Source organism: Sceloporus undulatus, chromosome 1, assembly GCF_019175285.1.
Source record: "Sceloporus undulatus isolate JIND9_A2432 ecotype Alabama chromosome 1, SceUnd_v1.1, whole genome shotgun sequence".
Classification (NCBI taxonomy): domain Eukaryota; kingdom Metazoa; phylum Chordata; class Lepidosauria; order Squamata; family Phrynosomatidae; genus Sceloporus; species Sceloporus undulatus.
Genome location: NC_056522.1, coordinates 260020380 through 260041187, shown reverse-complemented (window position 1 = coordinate 260041187; position 20808 = coordinate 260020380). Strand labels below are relative to the sequence as shown.

Genomic DNA, 20808 nt, shown 5'->3' with positions numbered 1-20808 from the left:
GAATGTATTCCCTCCGGGGAGCGAATGGGGTGCGGACGTGAGACAAGTCTGCTCCGCAGCTGGGAGTAGCAGAAATCCGGCTACAAAACAGAGGTCTGACTGACGTGGAGTGAGAGACCTTGAAAATGGTTCGCTGAGCAGCCAAGTGGGGACTTTTTATAGGCGAAATCTAGCCTGAGGCAAAGAGGCTGGCTTGGCCGAAACAAGGTGTCCTAAGGTTTTCTTTTCACCTGGATGTCTGGGTGAGTAGATAGTATCAATGGCTTATGCACTCGGACCATAGGTTCGGGGAGGTTGATAGCTTCAGGGAAGGCAATCCTTTTACTCTTCCCAGCCTTGAGTAATCCCTTTATCGACTTCCCCGGACCCTCTAAGATGCTAATGTGGTTGCTCCCTCAGGGTAGGTGTACATGTCCTCTCGCCTTGTCAGTAATGGAGGACAGGCTGTTAGAGTTCATCCAGGGGTCATTAAGGGTTTCATTGATTCCAAATTTATATGGCGAGCATGGGTAACACAGCTCAACAACCCTACAGATGATAGCTTAATCTTTCAGTGTTAACTGCTGTGGGATTGAACTGCAATTGCTGCAGTGTAATAGATGAAGAGTGGGCTGAATGTCTAAAGCAGCTCTCAATGCAATGAATCATACTCTTTTCCTTACGTCATGTAGCAGTACTACTGAATTTATCACCTGTATAATATTGTTTAGGGAGGTAAAGGTAGTCCCTTGACATGAATGTCTAGTCATAACCAACTGTAGGGATGTGTGCCTCTCCGTTTCTAAACTGAAGAGCCGTGTTGTCTAAGGACTGCGCCGGTGGTCATGTGGCCAGCATGACTGCACCAAATGCTGTTACCTTCCCACTGAGATGTGGTACCTATCTATCTACTTGCATATGTATGCTTTCAAACTGCTAGGTTGGCAGAAGCTGGGACTAGTCACAGGGCTCACCCCCATCATGCCGCACTCGGGGCTCGAACTGCCAACCTTCTGTCATCAGAATTGGCATCTTAACCCTAAGCCACCTCCTTCCCTATAATAGTGTTAGAACATAGTAATTTCGTACACAGGGGCATCCTCTGGGAAACAGAACAGAAAATGGTAGGTACATTGCTCTGGATGAGTGGTGCGGTTGAGACTTTGCTAAGCAGTTCAGGCCTTGACTTAAGATATCATAATCTTATATGTGGATAAACATGCATTATGGGTACTGAGAAGGTGAAATTCTGCAAAGGGATGAGTGGAAATTTTTATTTGGTTGGCATTGATAAGCAACCAAAACATGCAATTTCTTTTGCAAACAGGGTAAAAAAATATGTTTTGTTTTGTTTGTTTTTTTAATGGATTTGGGTGGCAGTAAAAGTGAAAGTCTGGTCCATTTAGGGGAAATGCCTTGGCGGTATCAAACCGCCATATAGTACGTATTGTATACGTACTAGGGTTAGGAAGGGGCGGTGCTTCCGCACACCCTAACCCTAGTACGTATACAATACGTACAAGATGGCGGCCGCCTCCTCTTACTACTGGACGCATAGCGTCCAGATGTGTCACGGCGCTAATGACGTCACGAATGCACACTTGGCGCTTCGCGACGTCATCAGTGCCGCGCGGAAAGAAGCTCCGAAATGGAGCTTCTTTTTGCTCCGCGCGGGAGCCGTGCGGGTTGGCTGCTGCGGCTGCGGCAGAGCAAATGGCGCCGGTGGGGGAACGCCGCAAAGCGGCGGTTTGTATCCTGCCCTAGGCTCTTAAAGACTGGATTTGCATCTCTGTGTCTTCAATTGTGTTTTATGGTGCAAAGTGGGGTGTCTCTTTGGTGAAGCTGATGGCTGTGGGACAGGGAGAAAGTGAACCTGTTTTGGATTTTCAGCTGAACTTTAATGGAGCGACACAAAATGCTTTCTCCCAAAATACGCTCAGCACCTTGGACAGTTTTTTTAACAGTCTGATTATAAGTGGGAATGGATTCACTGCAACCACCAAATTTTTGGCAAAGCCATCTCTTTTTTTTCTAAGAGGCTTCTCATCTTTTAGCAACATGGCAGGTAGGGATAATCTGGTCTTTCCCATGCTAGATGCACTGAACTCTTGAACCTGGTCAGTGGAGATGGGTAGGATTTTATTAAGGCCAATACGATAAGGCCAACATTTACAAGTTCCTTCCTAAACTAGATGGAAGAATATGCTTCACTTAAAAAGGTAATAAAATCATAAGAACCACAACTATAGTTACAGTTCAATTCATTATGACAAAATTAACAAATTCAAATTGAACCGGGGTGACCATATTAGGAGGGGGCAAGTAGGACGGGTAGACACTTTATTCTTTGGAGTTCAGTCTGGGAAGGCCCGCTGGAAGAGATCTGTTTTCAACACTTTTTAAAAAGGTGTCAAGGGTGTAATACGGTGGATCTCTCCGGCAGGTCATTCCAAATTTTTGGAATTTCAAAATTTTGAAATGTGAAAGATAAAAAGATAGATTTCCTTCTCCTTCCTTCCTTGCATGGATGGGAAAGGTGCCCTAAAACACTGTTGTTGTTTTTTTATTGTGAAAAAATTCCAATGGAGACTGTGGTTTCATTTTGATTCTTGATGATATATGTAGCTCCTTGGCAGGGAAAAAAATGTTAAGGTCTAGACAAAATCAACAGTGCTGGCTTTTACTGGGTCTGTTTCCTTTACACACAGACTCACCAATTGTGAGCTTGTCCAGCCTGCTGTGGAGTCTCTGCTCTGTTCTTAGCACCAGCCAAACACTGACAGAGTTGGATCTGAGTATAACCAACTGGAAGACTTTGGGGGTGAGGCTACTCTGTGAGGGACTGAAGCAGCCCACTGCAAACTGGAAAAATTAGGTGGCAATGAGCTGGGTTTCTTCAACCTTCATTTCAGCTTATTTCTATGTTTTGTCACGATCTGGTTTTCAGTAAAGAATGCAGAGAGCTGCCAAATAATCAGATCTTAGGAAATGAAAGACCGTCTTCCCAGATATGATTATCCACATAAAGCAATGGCAGTTAATTATTTGCATATAGAACTTTGCCTTTTTTAAAAAATGCTTTTAAAAATATGTGATATAGCTGGCCTCCCATATCCATGGATTCTTATCCACAGATTCAAGCATCCACAGCTTGAAAATTTTTTTAAAATGATAAATTCCAAAATTCCAATTTTATATGAAGGACACCATTTTCTATCCATTGTTTTAATGTGACTTAAACACCCAGAGATTTTGGTGTCCACAAGAGGTTCTGGAACCAAACCCCAGCAGTACCAAGGTTCACTGTATTTCTTTTTTCACACAAGAGATAACTATTTTAACCAACAGACTGACAGAAATGATAGGAAGAAAAGGCAAAGGAGGACTGTGGGAAGGCACAAAAAAGCATGAGTGAATGGGAATTATTGTTCAGCATTCCTGTATCCTGATTAGCTATAGGAAGTTAGCTGTCAGGGCAGATCCAGTTGGCTTGGCGATCTTTCATCCATTTTTCTTTTTTCATCATGAAAAGATATTACTTGGCGTTCATAAACGTTCAAAGGGCTTGTGTCCCTATAAACCCTAGGGGAGAAAGAAGGATCCAAATCTCATTCTTGTTCCTTGACAAGAAATGTGTCTTGAAAGGTTGGGAAAAAAATAGAAAAGAAATTGTTGGTACAGTTTTGGGCTTTGCATGATAGTAAGTACAGTAGTGCTCCCTCCCCCCATTTTTTGTTACCAATACCAGTACAAAAAGACTAATTTTGTGCCAAAAAAGTGCCAAAACCCCAACAAACTTCAGGCAATCTTTATGAAAGAAATCCCAACATCTGAATATCTCAAAAATGGACAAAGACTTTTGTAATCTTGCCCAGTGGGGAGAAAACATTTGAATTGTTTTTCTCCTGTGGGTGGGATTTAACTGGTACCTTAGGAGTAGGAAGAGGAATTAAAACCTTCTTTACCAGCCAATCCCATTAAAAATAAGTTCCAGGTGAGGAGGAAGTCTCCCATCGTACCAGAAGGAGTTTTGTTAAATTACTGATGTTTCAGTGGGGCTGTTTTGCTTCGCTAAGAAGGGAAAGCTTTAATCGACCTACTTGTTCACTGTCGTTCTGATCAAATCAGGATGTTTGGGCTAGAAACCAGGCAATTAACATAACAAGTTTTTGTCATATCTTTGTGATTTTTAAAAAAGCGACACACCAGAATAAATAAGACATCTTTATGACTTGCATCCAAGATGTGATGTTTGTGCACATTAAACGGGATGGAAACTGCTCCATATTCTTGTGAAGCACTAGAGCTTCATTCTAAGGACAGCTAGGAATAACACCTTGAAAATTTCCTATCATGGTACATTCACTAAGGAATTTTTTTGAAGGAGGAAATTACTTCAACTTTCTTTTCTGTCTTGTGCAGGTGGCGCACTGTGGTATTACAGCAGCTTCATGTGGGGAATCTTGCTTCTGTTGTAACTGTAAAACAGACTCTGAAAGAGCTTGTGATTGAATTTAACCACTTGGTGATTCAGGAGTGAGCTCCTGTGTGAAGGGCTGAAGCACCACTTTGCAAACTGGAGACATTAAAGCAAGTAACAAGCTTTGTTTGTTCCTCTGGGGGTAGAGGGCAACGCTGAGGCCTATCTTATGTCTTCCACACAGAGGAAACTATGGCCAGTCAGCCTGGACCAGAACAAATGAATTATGCATGAATCCATCTGCAAATATCTGATGGCAATGTAGTGTAGTAGGAACCGCAAAGTTTGTTAAGGACAGATCCAACCAAGCTAACTTTGGCCCCATACACGACAGGCCAAAATAAAGCTGCTTCAGGTCACTTTGGGGTATTCCCACCCGCTTATACACCAGTTTACAAAGCAAATCCAGGGTGTATCGTTTTCACTCAATCCCGAATTAACTCTAGAACAGTTCTAGATTTACCCTCTATCGTTCCCACAGTGATTCGAATTTGATTCGAATCCCAAACATTTAAAAGCGCAGAGCCTATAAACCGGCACAAAAAAATAGTAGGTTTTACCCCGGGTTATCCTTGTGCCGTATAAGAATCGCTGTATTTAAATTTACAGCACTTTATAAATAAAAGTTAAAATAATATAATAATAATAATAATAATAATAAATTGGAACGTTCAGCATCTGATTCAGGTTCCACGGATGGGAGAGCGGAGCGTGATGGGCTGGCTCGGGGGAGTAACCCTTTCTTTGTCCCCATCCGTTGTCGCCGCCGCCATCTTTCCCTCCCCTGCCCCTTTTCCATGGAGGTCTTTGCGATAAGGGGTAAGTGTGTTAAATGCATAATATTATATATTTTTAATTTAAAATGTTCATAGGTGCCTAGGCACTTGATCAACTTGAGCTCTTAAAGCTTAGCGCCTCCTCATTGGCTCTTTTAAAAAAAACGCTAAATTTAATACGAATTAAAAACGGTCAGGTAGTGGGAACGCGGTACAGGCTACATTGATGCAAGTTACTCCAAAGTTTGTGATGTCATGATGACGTCGCTTTGATTGACATGACATTCACAGCCGAAACAAGTGAATGTGAACGAAAAATAACAAAACCGGTTTAAATATACATCGATTCATCCATGAATGGGAACGATACTGTGCAATTACAGCAAACAAAATAAAACGTTACGTAAATGGAAACGATACAAATAAAGCGATTTGAAAAGCAGGATAACACTCGCTGTATTGAGTGTTGTTTTAAAACAATCGCTGTATTTAAAATCGTTTTAAATCGCAAGTGGAAACGCCCCCTTTGGAGATATGCTGTTTAAATTATGCATGCGTCTTAAGAGTCCGGAAGCCACACAAAAGCCATGATCCAGTCCTAAGGACTGGGCACACTCTTGCACCGCTTCTGACTCTTAGGAAGCATGCATCATTTAAACAGCATACCTCCAAAGTGACGCAAAGCAGCTTTATTTTGGCCTCTCTGTATGGGCCTTTATATCTTTTTTTGATCGGGCACTAGTTTAGTAGATGGTGGGAATGATATGGATGTCATTTATCTGCATTTCAGCAAAACATTGAATAAGTCTCCCCATGATATTTTGATTGCAAACTGACTAAATATGGAACAGATGGAAACACCATCACAGGGATCCCTAACTGATTGGAAAATCATGCTCAAAAGTGTTATCAGTGGCTGTGTTTCAGACTGGAAGGAGGTCTCAAATGGAGAAACCATAGGGTTCTGTCTTGGGGCTACACTATCAATATTTTTATCTTTGAGGGAATCCTTCTCAAATTGTCATCAATAGAAAACTAGGAGGGGTAGCTAACACATTGGAGCAGGAATTTTAGATTTTATATAGTCATAACACTGCTACTCTCTGCCTCTTGCAGCTTGTTCATTGTGAACTTACGCTGTTTGCACAGAGGATCTTGCCTCAGTGCTCAGCAGCAGCCGACCCTGACAGAACTGCTTTGGGAAGTAATGCCTTGGGGATTCAGGAATGAAGCACACTGTGTGAAGGACTGAAGCATCCACCCTGTAAGATGCAAAACTGTGGTAAGTGAGAGCTACAGTCCTTTCAATCTCAAATGTGAGCACCAACGCTTTCTTTTGTGGCATGCTCATGGCCCATATAATTTCTTTAAGAAAAGCCCCCTGTCATTCTACTCACCCTGCTTCTTCACCTCTCATTCAAAAGAGTCAAATTTTTCCTGCTATCCCATCACTCATCTCTGGGGAGACTAAATTACTTCCTGACCTGTCTGTTCTAAAATTGCCAAATTGCATTTTTATTGCTAAGCAATGATGACCCACAATTATTCTCTTCTTACCTTTTTGTGTCTTATCAATACCACTTCCTCTGGTCTCCAAACCAGTCTTTGGGTGCCCATAATCTTTTCCTCAAACACATTCACTGTCACCACAATCAGATGAGACCAGCAATGTATCTTTGTGTTCTGCAGTTTGTGTACAACTGAATCAAGCAGCTGGCTGTGTGGAGCTCTCTTCTGTCCTCAGCACAAGCCCGGTGCTGAAAGACATGATTTTGGGAAAACCATTGGAGATCAGGAGTTAGATTGCTTGTGAAGGAATGAAACACCCCGACTGCAAGCTTGAAGTTTTGTCGTAAGTACTTAACAAAAACATATCAAAATGCCTGATGGGAAACTATTTCCAACACCAGCTTATCTTCCATGCATATCTGCTTTCCTCCATGGTCTCTTTGAAATACAAATGAGTATATAAGAATCCAGGTCAGTGCACTCTTTTTATATGCGGGGTCTATTCTGCCCCCCCCCCCCGCATTAAAAAAAAACCTGTGTTGCTCGAGCCCCATTGAAGTAATGGGGCTGGTGCATGGTGCGGCAGTGCGGTGCACCATGGGCGCGCAACCCCATTAAGCTTAAACCATCTTGGCTTTCAGCATTGCTGAAAGCCGCCTATAGTGCGCCACGTATGGCATGGGCACACTGTAATTTGAAAAATATGGAGTACTAAATAATTACTAAAAGCAGTTCTGTAGGACCTGCAAAAGGAGATGTTAGCATGATCCTTTACAGCATTACAAGGGTAGAATTTTTAAATTCTTTTTATCTTCTTCTCCCCGCACCACCTTCATAACTAATACCTTTAACATTGGATTTTACTCCTGGTGGCCTTTCATAGCAATTCCATCCCATGAATATATAAAGTGTGTTGGCACCCTTCTAAGTCTGCTGGTAGTGGCATTTGCCCTCCTTCAGTCTGCTGGACTCTCCAGTTCTCCAGGGTTCTCAAAGTTACTGCCACTGGGAATAATCTTTGAGAATTTCTGGAGCACAAGAGAAGTCCCAATAGACTAGAGGAGAGCAGATGTTTAGTTTTGTCAGCCATTGTGGCTGTGGAAAATTAACTTCTGTAGGCTGCTAAGTCATTATGTGTGTGTAGTGTGACTGAAAAAGGCCAGGGCATATAGATAAATATTACTGAGGCCAGACACCTCATGTGGATTCCGCATCACCTGTGTGTGTATGACTCAGCAGGATGAGCTAATGGCTTATGCCATGTGCTGCCGTGGTTGCATCAACCAATCTATATAAGGCTGTGTCTTAAGTAAACAGTGTGGGTTACAGCAGTAGGTGACAGCGGTTACAATGGTTGGTGAGTTGTTGTGTGAGTCTGTAAGAGAGCTATTGCTTGTTCAGAGAGGAACTCTGTCTGTACAGTTCCTGCTCTTGCATATAGCTTTTACTTAGCATTGTAAATAAATATCTTCACTTTGGAGCTGTCCAGTCCAGCTTCTTCATTCCACACTGGTATCTAGTGCCTGGTGTAGATACTGAAGTTCACTCAGGCTGCATTACAAGTGTAACAGGTGTTTTCGGGATATGTGGCCATGTTCTGGAAGAATTTTTCCAGGAGCTGCGACCGCATCTTTCTGGAACTTGAACCTTCTCTGATATGCCGCCACGCTGCTGGTGAACACCAGGTATAAACTCCTCTAGACATGGCCCATAGCCTGAAAACCCACAAAAAACTATGGATGCCAGCGTGAAAGCCTTCGACTCACACAGGGTAATGTTTTCCCCATCTCAAAAAGTGCGGGGGGGGGGGTGGAGAGGACCCCAATAATTACTACCTGGTTAGCTTCTCAACCCAAGGAAGATTTAGGCAGATCATTACACGAGAGTCTGTGGGCATTTAGAAGGTAATTCCATAATTGGAAAAAGTCAACTGGGTATCTCAAAAACAAGTCATTGCAGTAATCGTATACCTTTTTTATTATAAAATTACAGTTTGGTAGATGAAGGGAATGCTATGGATATAAATGTCTTGATTTCAGTAAGGCTTTGACTAGGTTCCCTCATGAGATCCTTGCAAACAAGCTAGTAAAATGTGGGCTACACAATGCAACTGTTAGGTAGATTTGTAAATGGTTGACTGGCCAAACCCAAAGGGTGCTCAATATGGCTCCTCTTCATCTTGAAAGAGTGATTACTGAGGTGCCACAGGGTTCTGTCCTGGGCCCAGAGCTATTCAACATCTTTGTCAGTGACTTGGATGAAGGAATAGAGAGGACATGCTTATGAAATGTGCAGATGACCAAATTAGGAGAAGTTACAAAATAATCCTCCTAATACTAATACTATACTTAATCAGGATCAAAATTCAAAATGACCTTAATAGATTAGAAGCTAGGCCAAAACTTGCAAAATTAATTTCAACAGGGAGAAACTAAGGTACTGTACTTAGCAGAAAAAATGAAATGCATAGATAGTGGGGTGGGGACAACTGGCTTAACAAGACTACACATGAAAGGGATCTAGGAGGCCTAGTAAACCACAAGTTGAACATGAGTCAACAAGTGTAGTGTGCAGCCAAAAAGACCAATGCAATTCTAGGCTGGATCAATGTCTAGATAAGAAACTAATAGTGCCACTCTATTCTGCTTTGGTCAGATCTGGGCACCACAATTCAAAAAAGATGTTCGATAAGGTGGAGAGCATCAGAATGGTGAAGGGGTCTGGAAACCATGCCTTATGAGGAGAGACTTATGGAGCTGGGTATGTTTAGTCTGGAGAAGAGACAGTTAAGAGTGATATGAAGCCCTGTTTAAGTATTTGAAGGGTGTCATATTGAGGATAGAGCAAGCTTGTTTTCTGCTGCTCAAGAGGACTCAGAACAATGGATCCATTTGAGGGAGCCCTCGTGCTGGCGCAGTGGTTAAATGCCTGTACTACAAGCCACAAAGTTGTGAGTTTGATCCCAGGGGCTCCAAGGTCTACTCAGCTTTGCATCCTTCCGTATGTCACTAAAATGAGTACCCAGTTGTTGGGGGCAATTAGCTTACACATTGTAAACCATTAGGGAGTGCTTAAGTGCATGATAGGGGTATAGAAATGGACTTGTCATTGCTATGCAAACTATAGAAAAAAATTTCATCTGAACATTGAAGAACTTCCTGTGACAGGAAGAGCTGTTTGACAGTGGAACGGCTAACTGGAAAGTGGTGAGTCTCCTTCTTTGAAGGTCTTTAAACAGAGGCTGGATGGCCATCTGTTGGGGTGCTTTGATTGTGAGTTCCTGCATGGCTGGGGGGGTGACGGATACCCCTTGTGGCCTCTTCCAAAGCTATGATTGTATGATTCTAGAATAAATGATGAAGCACAATGGATCCAAATGATAAAGAGACAAAGATACAGAGATTCATCTAACAGAATTCTTCAGAAATACAGGAGTGGATGCCATGCCCTAAATGTTCATGAAAAATCAGTAATGATGCACAACCATTCATTACTGTTGTTCTTTCACAGGATGTGGAACTGCAAATTGACAGCAGCTTCCTGAAGACCTCTGCTGTGTTCTCAGCACCAGCCAAAGCCGAAGAAGCTGAAGCTGGGAAATAACAAACTGGGATGCAGGAGTGATGCTGCTGTGTGAGGGGCTGAAGCACCAAACTGCAAACTGAGACAATAGAGTAAGTTTTGCTGCTAGCTTTCCTTGGCTGCAACATTCATCTGGGAACTCTGGTGAGTAGAAAAACGTCTTGAGACAGGGATGGGGGAACATTTTTCACACAGAAAGTTGGATTAGCTCAGGCAAGGGCAGGGTAGTGGCATGCTACCAACAGTGCGTGGTTGCCTTGTCCAGACCTGTGTATACACCCACACCTCCAAACTGCACTTAGAGTTTGCTTTGGGTTTGGGTTTTTGTTTGTTTGTTGTTTTTTACATCTTCCTTTGGACTAATGGAGCTTTTGGAAAGCCTAAAAGCAGTGAGCTGGCGGTAAGAAGCAAGAATATCTCTTGTCTATGACTGGAGAGGAGAGGATTTCCCTGCCAGAGGTAGTCTGAAAATTATGGTCATTTAAATGGAGTTTCCCCATCCTCCAATAATATTTGTTAGCCTGTGAGAGGCAGAGATTCCCTCTCCTTGGCCTTAAAGGGTTATAAAAAGTAGATAAGGCATTCTGGTCATCTTTGTATTCCTTTTTTCTACACTATTAAAAAGCAGCGTAACTAAACTATCAGAATACTAAAATCATTCCAGGAGATGAACACAGCAATGGACATGCCAGGATTGAAAGGTTTGTGTGGCCAAAGAAATTGTTTTAATTTAAACTGGTTTAAATGCCACATATCTATCATGAAGAACTGATTCTGTGGGTATGACCAGGAAGAGAAAGCTCCCCTTGCTGAAAAAGAGTTCAGGAGCACCACAAAAACGGACAAACCATCAGATTCCTTGGTGGGAAATGTAAAACTGCCTCAAAATAGGCATAGTGGATCTCAGCTCTGGGGCAAATGCAGCCCCATGAGTCTCAATCTGGCCCCTGTGGCATTGATGACCATAGCCTCTTCCTATATTGGTGATTTTCTAGCTTTTGCTCAACCAGACACCACACCCAGTCCTAAACAGGTCAGGAACTTGCACACTAGCTCTTTAATCCATTATATGGAGGCAATTTAGCTCCCTATCTTTGCCTTTCCTCCCCACACATATGAAGTGCAGTACCTCAACAGCGTCCCTTGAATTAAATTTGGTCATTAGGCGTGAGAGGGTTCCACACCCTTGATTTAAATAACATACATTTATATATGTAAGAAGCATCCTTAAATTGCACACACTTTCTGCCAATGTACAGAATGCATAGCATTCACCCACCACCACCCCTCCCTCCCTGTTTTTACAGTTTGGATACTGAAGAGTTGAGTGAAGACACAGTGAGAGAGTGAGCTACCTGAAACGATGAAGCTAGCTGGTTATAGACACATAGATGGGCAGCAATGGTGATGGAAAGCTGGAAGTGACAAGTAGAGAGTTTCATCCAGAGCAACACCTGTGGGTGCTCCACTGAAGCATGTCAGCTACTGAGACTGTGGAGAAGAATTCAGGCTCCCCTCTTCATCATTAACTGAAGCAACAGCCAGACAAGAAGAGAAAGATATGTTGGCTTGATTGGATCTCCCCCGCCACAACCTTCCTAAGATCCTCTTTTCCATTTTTAGCAGGAGCTTTCTTTTGGGGGGTTCAAAACGATTACCCTTTGTTTATTGAAATAATAACATATTTCCTATGTGTGTGTATCTGGCTTCAAATCATCGCCGTTAGAATTTCATAGGAGCGTTTCATTAACTCTGCCAATTCCTTCCTCTGAATTCATCCTACTAAACCTTTATTCCGTATTGTTTCATCTATGCATGTGGTTGAATCACACAATTGCTTTTCATTGATTATGTCCTCTGAGTTCGGCCTTAGGTTTTAAAAGAAGGCATGGAAGCTTCAGGTATCCAGAGCCCAATCTTCCCACCTCAGAAACTTGAAGCCCATCTCCAGTTATTAAAAACACTGTTGGGGAAGGGGAAGAAGAAGTGATGGGAGCGGTCTTAAAAGAAAGTAACTAGTCCCTCCACATTCACTGGAGTGAGGGACACAGGACCCTGTGAATGGGGATAAAACAACATAACAGAAACACTAGTTTCCTGAGAGAAATTCTCTAAGATGTCTAGGTCTCCAGTGCATTGTGGTAACATCTGCCAATACTGACAGACTGAACTGGAGGCTCTACAAATTCTACTGGGGTGTTTGAGGACATAGGCAGTAGGGATGTGTAATGTGGAAGAGGTCTTTCGAGACAGTGAGTTCGAGAGAGAACATATAATAAATCGTGAATAATCAAATCTGAAATGTGGAGGGACGAGTGTATTGCCTCCATACCCATATAGGGGCACATCAGTTTGGTGTGAAAAGGGGCATGCAGGACCCTCTGGAGTCCCATGGAAAGCTGATAGAGGCTTTGCACTGGTGGCAGCTGTCCATCTTTGCTCTGTGCTCATTTTTTGGGACTGAAATCTTGACTTGCTTACTAACACCAGTCTAAAGAGGCTCTAGTTCCCCTATGGGAAAGATTCCTTTTTTACTCATACCTCTGGAAGGAGAAGGATTGTGCCTAGCCATCTAATGTGGGTGTAATCACCCACACTTCTGTGTCCCTTCCACATCCGAGGGGTGATCCCAAGTGCCCTGTGCATCATTGATGGGTAGGCATCCAGGCCCCACCAGCTCATCTCTAGAAATTCCAGCAGAGGACAACATCAACTCTGTACCCACAACGGCACCAAGTGCAGAGAGCATGTCCCACCCGTAGTAAAGGCCACGTAGTGGGCAGGCTCCGATGCGAGAAAGGGAGGGGGGTGTTGTGCAAGAAGAGACTGAAAACTCGGACGACCTGCCTGCGGCAAGGGCGCAGGAGCGGCAGGGGGCAGAGAACGGCCATGGAAAGCAGGGGGGCGAGGTCCGGAGGGCAACCAAGCACGCAGGTGATCCGACAAAGGGAGGGGCGCCAGAACCGCAAGGACCAAACGGCACAGGGAAGGGGGTAGGGGGGACCCGTCGTAACAGCGACGGCCGCAAAGGGACGGGTAAACAATAAACGGAGGGACGTGGGGGGCGCGCAGAGAAACGGGAGGAAGGGACCAAGGAGAAAGGGGGCAGGGCGGTCCAGGCGGCAAGGTGGCGCGGAGCAGAACAGAGAAAACAGCACACGACACAGCCACCTATTATCCTTCAAACACAGCATTCTTTAGATTCTGCACCAAAGGGGAGATTTTTCTGCTAAGACAGGGACCCAATTATAGCCAAGGGTCCATAGGGGAATTTTTATTATTGTTGTTAGCTCAAATATTGCAGGAGGGGCTGGCTACGTGAGCCCAACGAAATCGCCCTCCCGATATGTATACGGAGTAGACCAGGGGATCCCAATAAATAAAGCTGAGACGGATATTAATAACTAGGTGTCTAATTTATTGAAACAGGGGAAAAACACATGTGTTGCGCATACACTCACACACACACTCAGGACTCAGGAAAATTAGGGTTGGAAAATGGGAACAGATTTCAGGCGTTACTAATGGAGATGCTTACCAGAATGTAGATTCCCTCCGGGGAGCGAATGGGGTGCAGGACAGTGAGACAAGTCTGCTCCGCAGCCTGGGAGTAAGCAGAAATTCCGGCTACCAAAACAGAAGTCTGACTGACGTGGAGTGAGTAGACCTTGAAAATGGTTCGCTGAGCAGCCAAAGTGGGGACTTTTTATAGGCGAAATCTAGCCTGAGGCAAAGAGGCTGGCTTGGCCGAAACAAAGGTGTCCTAAAGGTTTTATTTTCACCTGGATGTCTGGAGTAGATAGTATCAATGGCTTATGCCACTCGGACAATAGGTTCGAGGAGGAGGTTGATAGCTTCAGGGAAGGCAATCCTTTTACTCTTCCCAGCCTTGAGATAATCCCTTTATGCGACTTCCCCGGACCCTCTAAGATGCTAATGTGGTTGCTCCCTCAGGGTAGGTGTACATGTCCTCTCGCTTTGTCAGTAATGGAGGACAGGCTGTTAGAGTTCATCCAGGGGTCATTAAGGGTTATCATTGATTCCAAAATTTATATGGAGCAGCATGGGTAACACAGCTCAACAACCCTACAGATGATAGCTTAATCTTTCAGTGTTTAACTGCTGTGGGATTGAACTGCAATTGCTGCAGTGTAATAGATGAAGAGTGGGCTGGATGTCTAAAGCAGCTCTCAATGCAATGAAATCATTACTCTTTTCCTTTACGTCATGTAGCAGTACTACTGAATTTATCACCTGTATAATATTGTTTAAGGGAAAGGTAAAGGTAGTCCCTTGACATGAATGTCTAGTCATAACCAACTGTATGGGATGGTGCTCATCTCCGTTTCTAAACTGAAGAGCCAGTGTTGTCTAAGGACTGCTCTGGTGGTCATGTGGCCAGCATGACTGCACCAAATGCTGTTACCTTCCCACTGAGATGTGGTACCTATCTATCTACTTGCATTTGTATGCTTTCAAACTGCTAGGTTGGCAGAAGCTGGGACTAGTCACAGGAGCTCACCCCATCATGCAGCACTCGGGGCTCGAACTGCCAACCTTCTGATCATCAGAATTGGCATCTTAACCACTAAGCCACCTCCTTCCCTATAATAGTGTTAGAACATAGTAATTTCGTACACAGGGGCATCCTCTGGGAAACAGAACAGAAAATGGTAGGTACATTGCTCTGGATGAGTGGTGCGGTTGAGACTTTGCTAAAGCAAGTTCAGGCCTTGACTTAAGATATCATAATCTTATATGTGGATAAACATGCATTATGGGTACTGAGACAGGTGAAACTTCCTGCAAAGGGATGAGTGGAAATTTTTATTTGGCTTGTTCATTGATAAGCACTTACCAAAACATGCAATTTCTTTTGCAAACAGGGTAAAAAAAATATGTTTTGTTTTTTAATGGATGTGGTGGCAGTAAAAGTGAAAGTCTGGTCCATTTAGGGGAAATGCTTGGCGGTATACAAACCGCCATATAGTACGTATTGTATACGTACTAGGGTTAGGAAGGGGCAGTGCTTCCGCACCCCCCTAACCCTAGTACGTATACAATACGTACAAGATGGTGGCGCCCCTTCCACATGGGGGCCGCCATCTTTACATACTGGACGCATAGCGTCCAGACGTACCGCTGAGGACACGGCGATGCAAATCCACCCTTGGCGCTTCGCGACGTCATCAGTGCGCCGCGGAAAGAAGCTCCGAAATGGAGCTTCTTTTTTGCTCCCCGCGGGAGCCGCGCGGGTTGGCTGCTGCGGCTCCCGCGCAGAGCAAATGGCGCCGGCGGGGGAACGCCGCAAAGCGGCGGTTTCTATCCTGCCCTAGGCTCTTAAAAGACTGGATTTGCATCTCTGTGTCTTCAATTGTGTTTTATGGTGCAAAGATGGGGCTGTCTCTTTGGTGAAGCTGATGGCTGTGGGGACAGGGAGAAAGTGAACCTGTTTTGGATTTTCAGCTGAACTTTAATGGAGCGACACAAAATGCTTTCTCCCAAAATAAGCTCAGCACCTTGGACAGTTTTTTTTAACAGTTCTGATTATAAGTGGGAATGGATTCACTGCAACCACCAAATTTTTTGGCAAAGCCATCTCTTTTTTTTCTAAGAGGCTTCTCATCTTTTACAGCAACATGGCAGGTAGGGATAATCTGGTCTTTCCCATGCTAGAATAGCACTGAACTCTTGAACCTGGTCAGTGGAGATGGGTAAGGATTTTATTAAGGCCAATACGATAAGGCCAACATTTACAAGTTCCTTCCTAAACTAGATGGAAAGAACATGCTTCACTTAAAAAGGTAATAAAATCATAAGAACCACAACTATAGTTACAGTTCAATTCATTATGACAAAATTAACAAAATTTCAAATTGAACCGGGGTGACCATATTAGGAGGGGGGACAAGTAGGACGGGTAGACACTTTTATTCTTTGGAGTTCAGTCTGGGAAGGCCCGCTGGAAGAGATCTGTTTTCAACACTTTTTAAAAAGGTGTCAAGGGATGTAATACGGTGGATCTCCTCCGGCAGGTCATTCCAAATTTTTGGAATTTTAAAATTTTGAAAATGTGAAAGATAAAAAAGATAGATTTCCTTCCTCCTTCCTTCCTTGCATGGATTGGGAAAGGTGCCCTAAAACACTGTTGTTGTTTTCTTATTGTGAAAACTTCCAATGGAAGACTGTGGTTTCATTTTGATTCTTGATGATATATAGTAGCTCCTTGACAGCAGAGGAAAAAATGTTAAGGATCTAGACAAAATCAACAAGTGCTGGCTTTTACTGGGTCTGTTTCCTTTACATCACAGACTCACCAATTGTGAGCTTGGTCCAGCCTGCTGTGGAGATCTCTGCTCTGTTCTTAGCACCAGCCAAACACTGACAGAGTTGGATCTCGAGTATAACCAACTGGAAGACTTTGGGGTGAGGCTACTCTGTGAGGGACTGAAGCAGCCCAACTGCAAACTGGAAAAATTAGGGTGAGCAATGAGCTGGGTTTCTTCAACCTTTATTTCAGCTTATTTCTATGGTTTTGTCACGATCTGGTGTGTTTCAGTAAAGAATGCAGAGAGCTGCAAAATAAATCAGATCTTAAAGGAAATGAAAGACCGTCTTCCCAGATATGGATTATCCACATAAAGCAATTGCAGTTAAATATATTTGCATATAGAACTTTGCCTTTTTTTAAAAAAATGCTTTTAAAATAATGTGTATATAGCTGGCCTCCCATATCCATGGATTCTTATCCACAGATTCAAGCATCCACAGCTTGAAAATATTTTTTAAAATGATAAATTCCAAAAATTCCAAATTTTATATGAAGGACACCATTTTACTATCCATTGTATTTAATGTGACTTAAACACCCAGAGATTTTGGTGTCCACAAGAGGTTCTGGAACCAAACCCCAGCAGATACCAAGGATTCACTGTATTTCTTTTTTCACACAAGAGATAACTATTTTAACCAACAGACTGACAGAAATGATAGGAAGAAAAGGCAAAGGAAGGACTGTAGGGAAGAGCACAAAAAAGCATGAAAGTGAATGGGAATTAATTGTTCAGCATTCCTGTATCCTGATTAGCTATAGAGAATTTAGCTGTCAGTGGCAGATCCAGTTGGCTTGGCAGATCTTTCATCCATTTTTCTTTCATCAACGTCAAAGGGCTTGTGTCCCTATAAAACCTAGGGAGAGAAAGAAGGATCCCAAATTTCTCATTCTTGTTCCTTGATAAGAAAATGTGTCTTGAAAGGTTGAAAAAAAATAGAAAAGAAATTGTTGAGTACAAGGTTTTGGGCCTTTGCATGATAGTAAGTACAGTAGTGCTCCTTTCCCCATTTTTTTGTTACCAATACCAGTACAAAAAGACTAATTTTGTGCCAAAAAAAGTGCCAAAACCCCAACAAACTTCAGGCAATCTTTATGAAAGAAATCCCAACATCTGAATAATCATCAAAAATGGACAAAGACTTTTGTAATCTTGCCCAGTGGGGAGAAAACATTTGAATTGTTTTATTCTCCTGTGGGTGGGATTTTAACTGGTACCTTAGGAGGTAGGAAGAGGAAAAACCTTCTTTACCAGCCAAAATCCCATTAAAAATAAGTTCCAGGTGAGGAGGAAGTCTCCCACTAGTACCAGAAGGAGTTTTTGTTAAATTACTGATGTTTCAGTGGGGCTGTTTTGCTTTCAGCTAAGAAGGGAAAGCTTTAATCGACTGCACTTGTTCACTGTCGTTCTGATCAAAATCAGGATGTTTGGGCTAGAAACCAGGCAATTAACATAACACAGATTTTTGTCATATCTTTGTGATTTTTAAAAAAGCGACACACCAGAATAAATAAGACATCTTTTATGACTATGCATCCAAAGATGTGATGTTTGTGCACATTAAACGGGATGGAACTGCTCCATATTCTTGTGAAGCACTAGAGCTTCATTCTAAGGACAGCTAGGAATAACACCTTGAAAATTTCCTATCATGGGTACATTCACTAAGGAAATTTTTTTGAAGGAGGAAATTACTTCAACTTATCTTTTCTGTCTTGTGCAGGTTGGCGCACTGTGGTATTACAGCAGCTTCATGTGGAGATCTTGCTTCTGTTGTAACTGTAAAACAGACTCTGAAAGAGCTTGTGATTGAATTTAACCAACTTGGTGATTCAGGAGTGAAGCTCCTGTGTGAAGGGCTGAAGCACCCACTTTGCAAACTGGAGACATTAAAGCAAGTAACAAGCTTGGTTTGTTCCTCTGGGGGTAGAGGACACAGCTGAGGCCTATCTTATAGTCTTCCACACAGAAGGAAACTATAGGCCAGTCAGCCTGGACCAGGAACAAAATGAATTATGCATGAATCCATCTGCAAATATCTTGATGGCAATGTAGTGATTAGTAGGAACCAGCAAGGTTTGTTAAGGACAGATCCAACCAAGCTAATTTGGCCCCATACAGACAGGCCAAAATAAAGCTGCTTCAGGTCACTTTGGGAGTATTCCCACCCGCTTATACACCAGTTTACAAAGCGAATCCAGGGTGTATCGTTTTCACTCAATCCCGAATTAACTCTAGAACAGTTCTAGATTTACCCTCTATCGTTCCCACGGTGATTCGAATTTGATTCGAATCCAAACATTTAAACCAGAGCAGAAGCCTATAAACCGGCACAAAAAAATAGTAGGTTTTACCCCGGGTTATCCCTTGTGCCGATATAAGAATCGCTGTATTTAAAAATAATAAGTTGGAACGTTTCAGCATCTGATTCAGGTTCCACAGGATGGGAGGAGCGGAGCGTGATGGGCTGGCTCGGGGGAGTCACCCTTTCTTTGTCCCCATCCGTTGTCGCCACCGCCATCTTTCCCTCCCTTGCCCCTTTGACCATGGAGGTCGTTGCGATAAGGGGTAAGTGTGTTAAATGCATAATATATATATATTTTTAATTTAAAATGTTCATAGGCGCCTAGGCACTTGATCACCTTGAGCTCTTAAGAGCTTAAGCGCCTCCTCATTGGCTCTTTTTAAAAAAAAACGCTAAATTTAATACGAATTAAAAACGGTCAGGTAGTGGGAACGCAGGTACAGGCTACATCGATGCAAGTTACTCCAAAGTATTGTGATGTCATGATGACGTCGCTTTGATTGACATGACATTCATAGCCGAAACAAGTGAATGTGAACGAAAAAGTAACAAAACCGGTTTAAATATACATCGATTCATCCATGAATGGGAACGATACTGTGTCAATTACAGCGAAACAAAATAAAACGTTACGTAAATGGAAACGATACAAATAAAGCGATTTGAAAAGCGGGATAACACTCACTGTATTTTGAGTTGTTTTAAAACAAATCGCTGTATTTAAAATCGTTTTAAATCGCAAGTGGAAACGCCCCCTTTGGAGATATGCTGTTTAAATTATGCATGCGTCTTAAGAGTCCGGAAGCCACACAAAAGCCACGATCCAGTCCTAAGGACTGGAGCACAGCTTTGGCACAGCTTCCTGACTCTTAGGAAGCATGCATCATTTAAACAGCATACCTCCAAAGTGACGCAAAGCAGCTTTATTTTGGCCTCTCTGTATGGGGCCTTTATATCTTTTTTTGATCTGGGCACTAGTTAAGTAGATGGTGGGAATGATATGGATGTCATTTATCTGCCTTTCAGCAAAACATTGAATAAGGTCCCCCATGATATTTTGATTAGCAAACTGACTAAATATGGAACAGATGGAAACACCATCACAGGGATCCATAACTGATTGGAAAATCATGCTCAAAAAGTTGTTATCAGTGGCTGTGTTTCAGACTGGAAGGAGGTCTCAAATGGAGAACCATAGGGTTCTGTCTTGGGGCCTACACTATTCAATATTTTTATCTTTGAGGGAATCCTTCTCAAATTGTCAATCAATAGAAAACTAGGAGGGGTAGCTAACACATTGGAAGCAGGAATTTTATAGATTTTATATAGTCATAACACTGCTACTCTCTGCCTCTTGCAGCTTGTTCAATTGCGAACTTACAGCTGTTTGCACAGAGGATCTTGCTTCAGTGCTCAGCAGCAGCCAGACCCTGACAGAACTGCTTTTGGGAAGTAATGCACTTGGGGATTCAGGAATGAAGCAACTGTGTGAGGGACTGAAGCATCCACACTGTAAGATGCAAAAACTGTGGTAAGTGAGAGCTACAGTCCTTTCAATTCTAAATGTGAGCACCAACGCTTTCTTTTGTGGCATGCTCATGGCCCATATAATTTTCTTTAAGAAAAGCCCCCTGTCATTCTACTCACCCTGCTTCTTCGCCTCTCATTCAAAAGAGTCAAATTTTTCCTGCATATCCCATCACTCATCTCTGGGGAGACTAAATTACTTCCTGACCTGTCTGTTCTAAAATTTTGCCAAATTTGCATTTTTATTGCATAAGCAATGATAGAACCACCAATTATGTCTCTTCTTACCTTTTTGTGTCTTATCAATACAACTTCCTC

The 20808-nt window shown here is 42.8% G+C and overlaps 1 protein-coding gene across 2 annotated transcripts in view; it reads left to right on the top strand.

The window, feature by feature from the left end:
* Positions 1 to 20808, top strand: part of NLRP12 (NLR family pyrin domain containing 12) — a 38992-nt gene that overhangs the window by 12825 nt on the left and 5359 nt on the right. For both annotated transcript variants that reach the window (XM_042446903.1, XM_042446902.1), the window contains exons 7-9: positions 16638 to 16808; positions 18382 to 18552; positions 20324 to 20494. In XM_042446903.1, coding sequence (XP_042302837.1) covers positions 16638 to 16808; positions 18382 to 18552; positions 20324 to 20494 — 513 coding nt within the window. The remainder of the gene's footprint in view (positions 1 to 16637; positions 16809 to 18381; positions 18553 to 20323; positions 20495 to 20808) is intronic.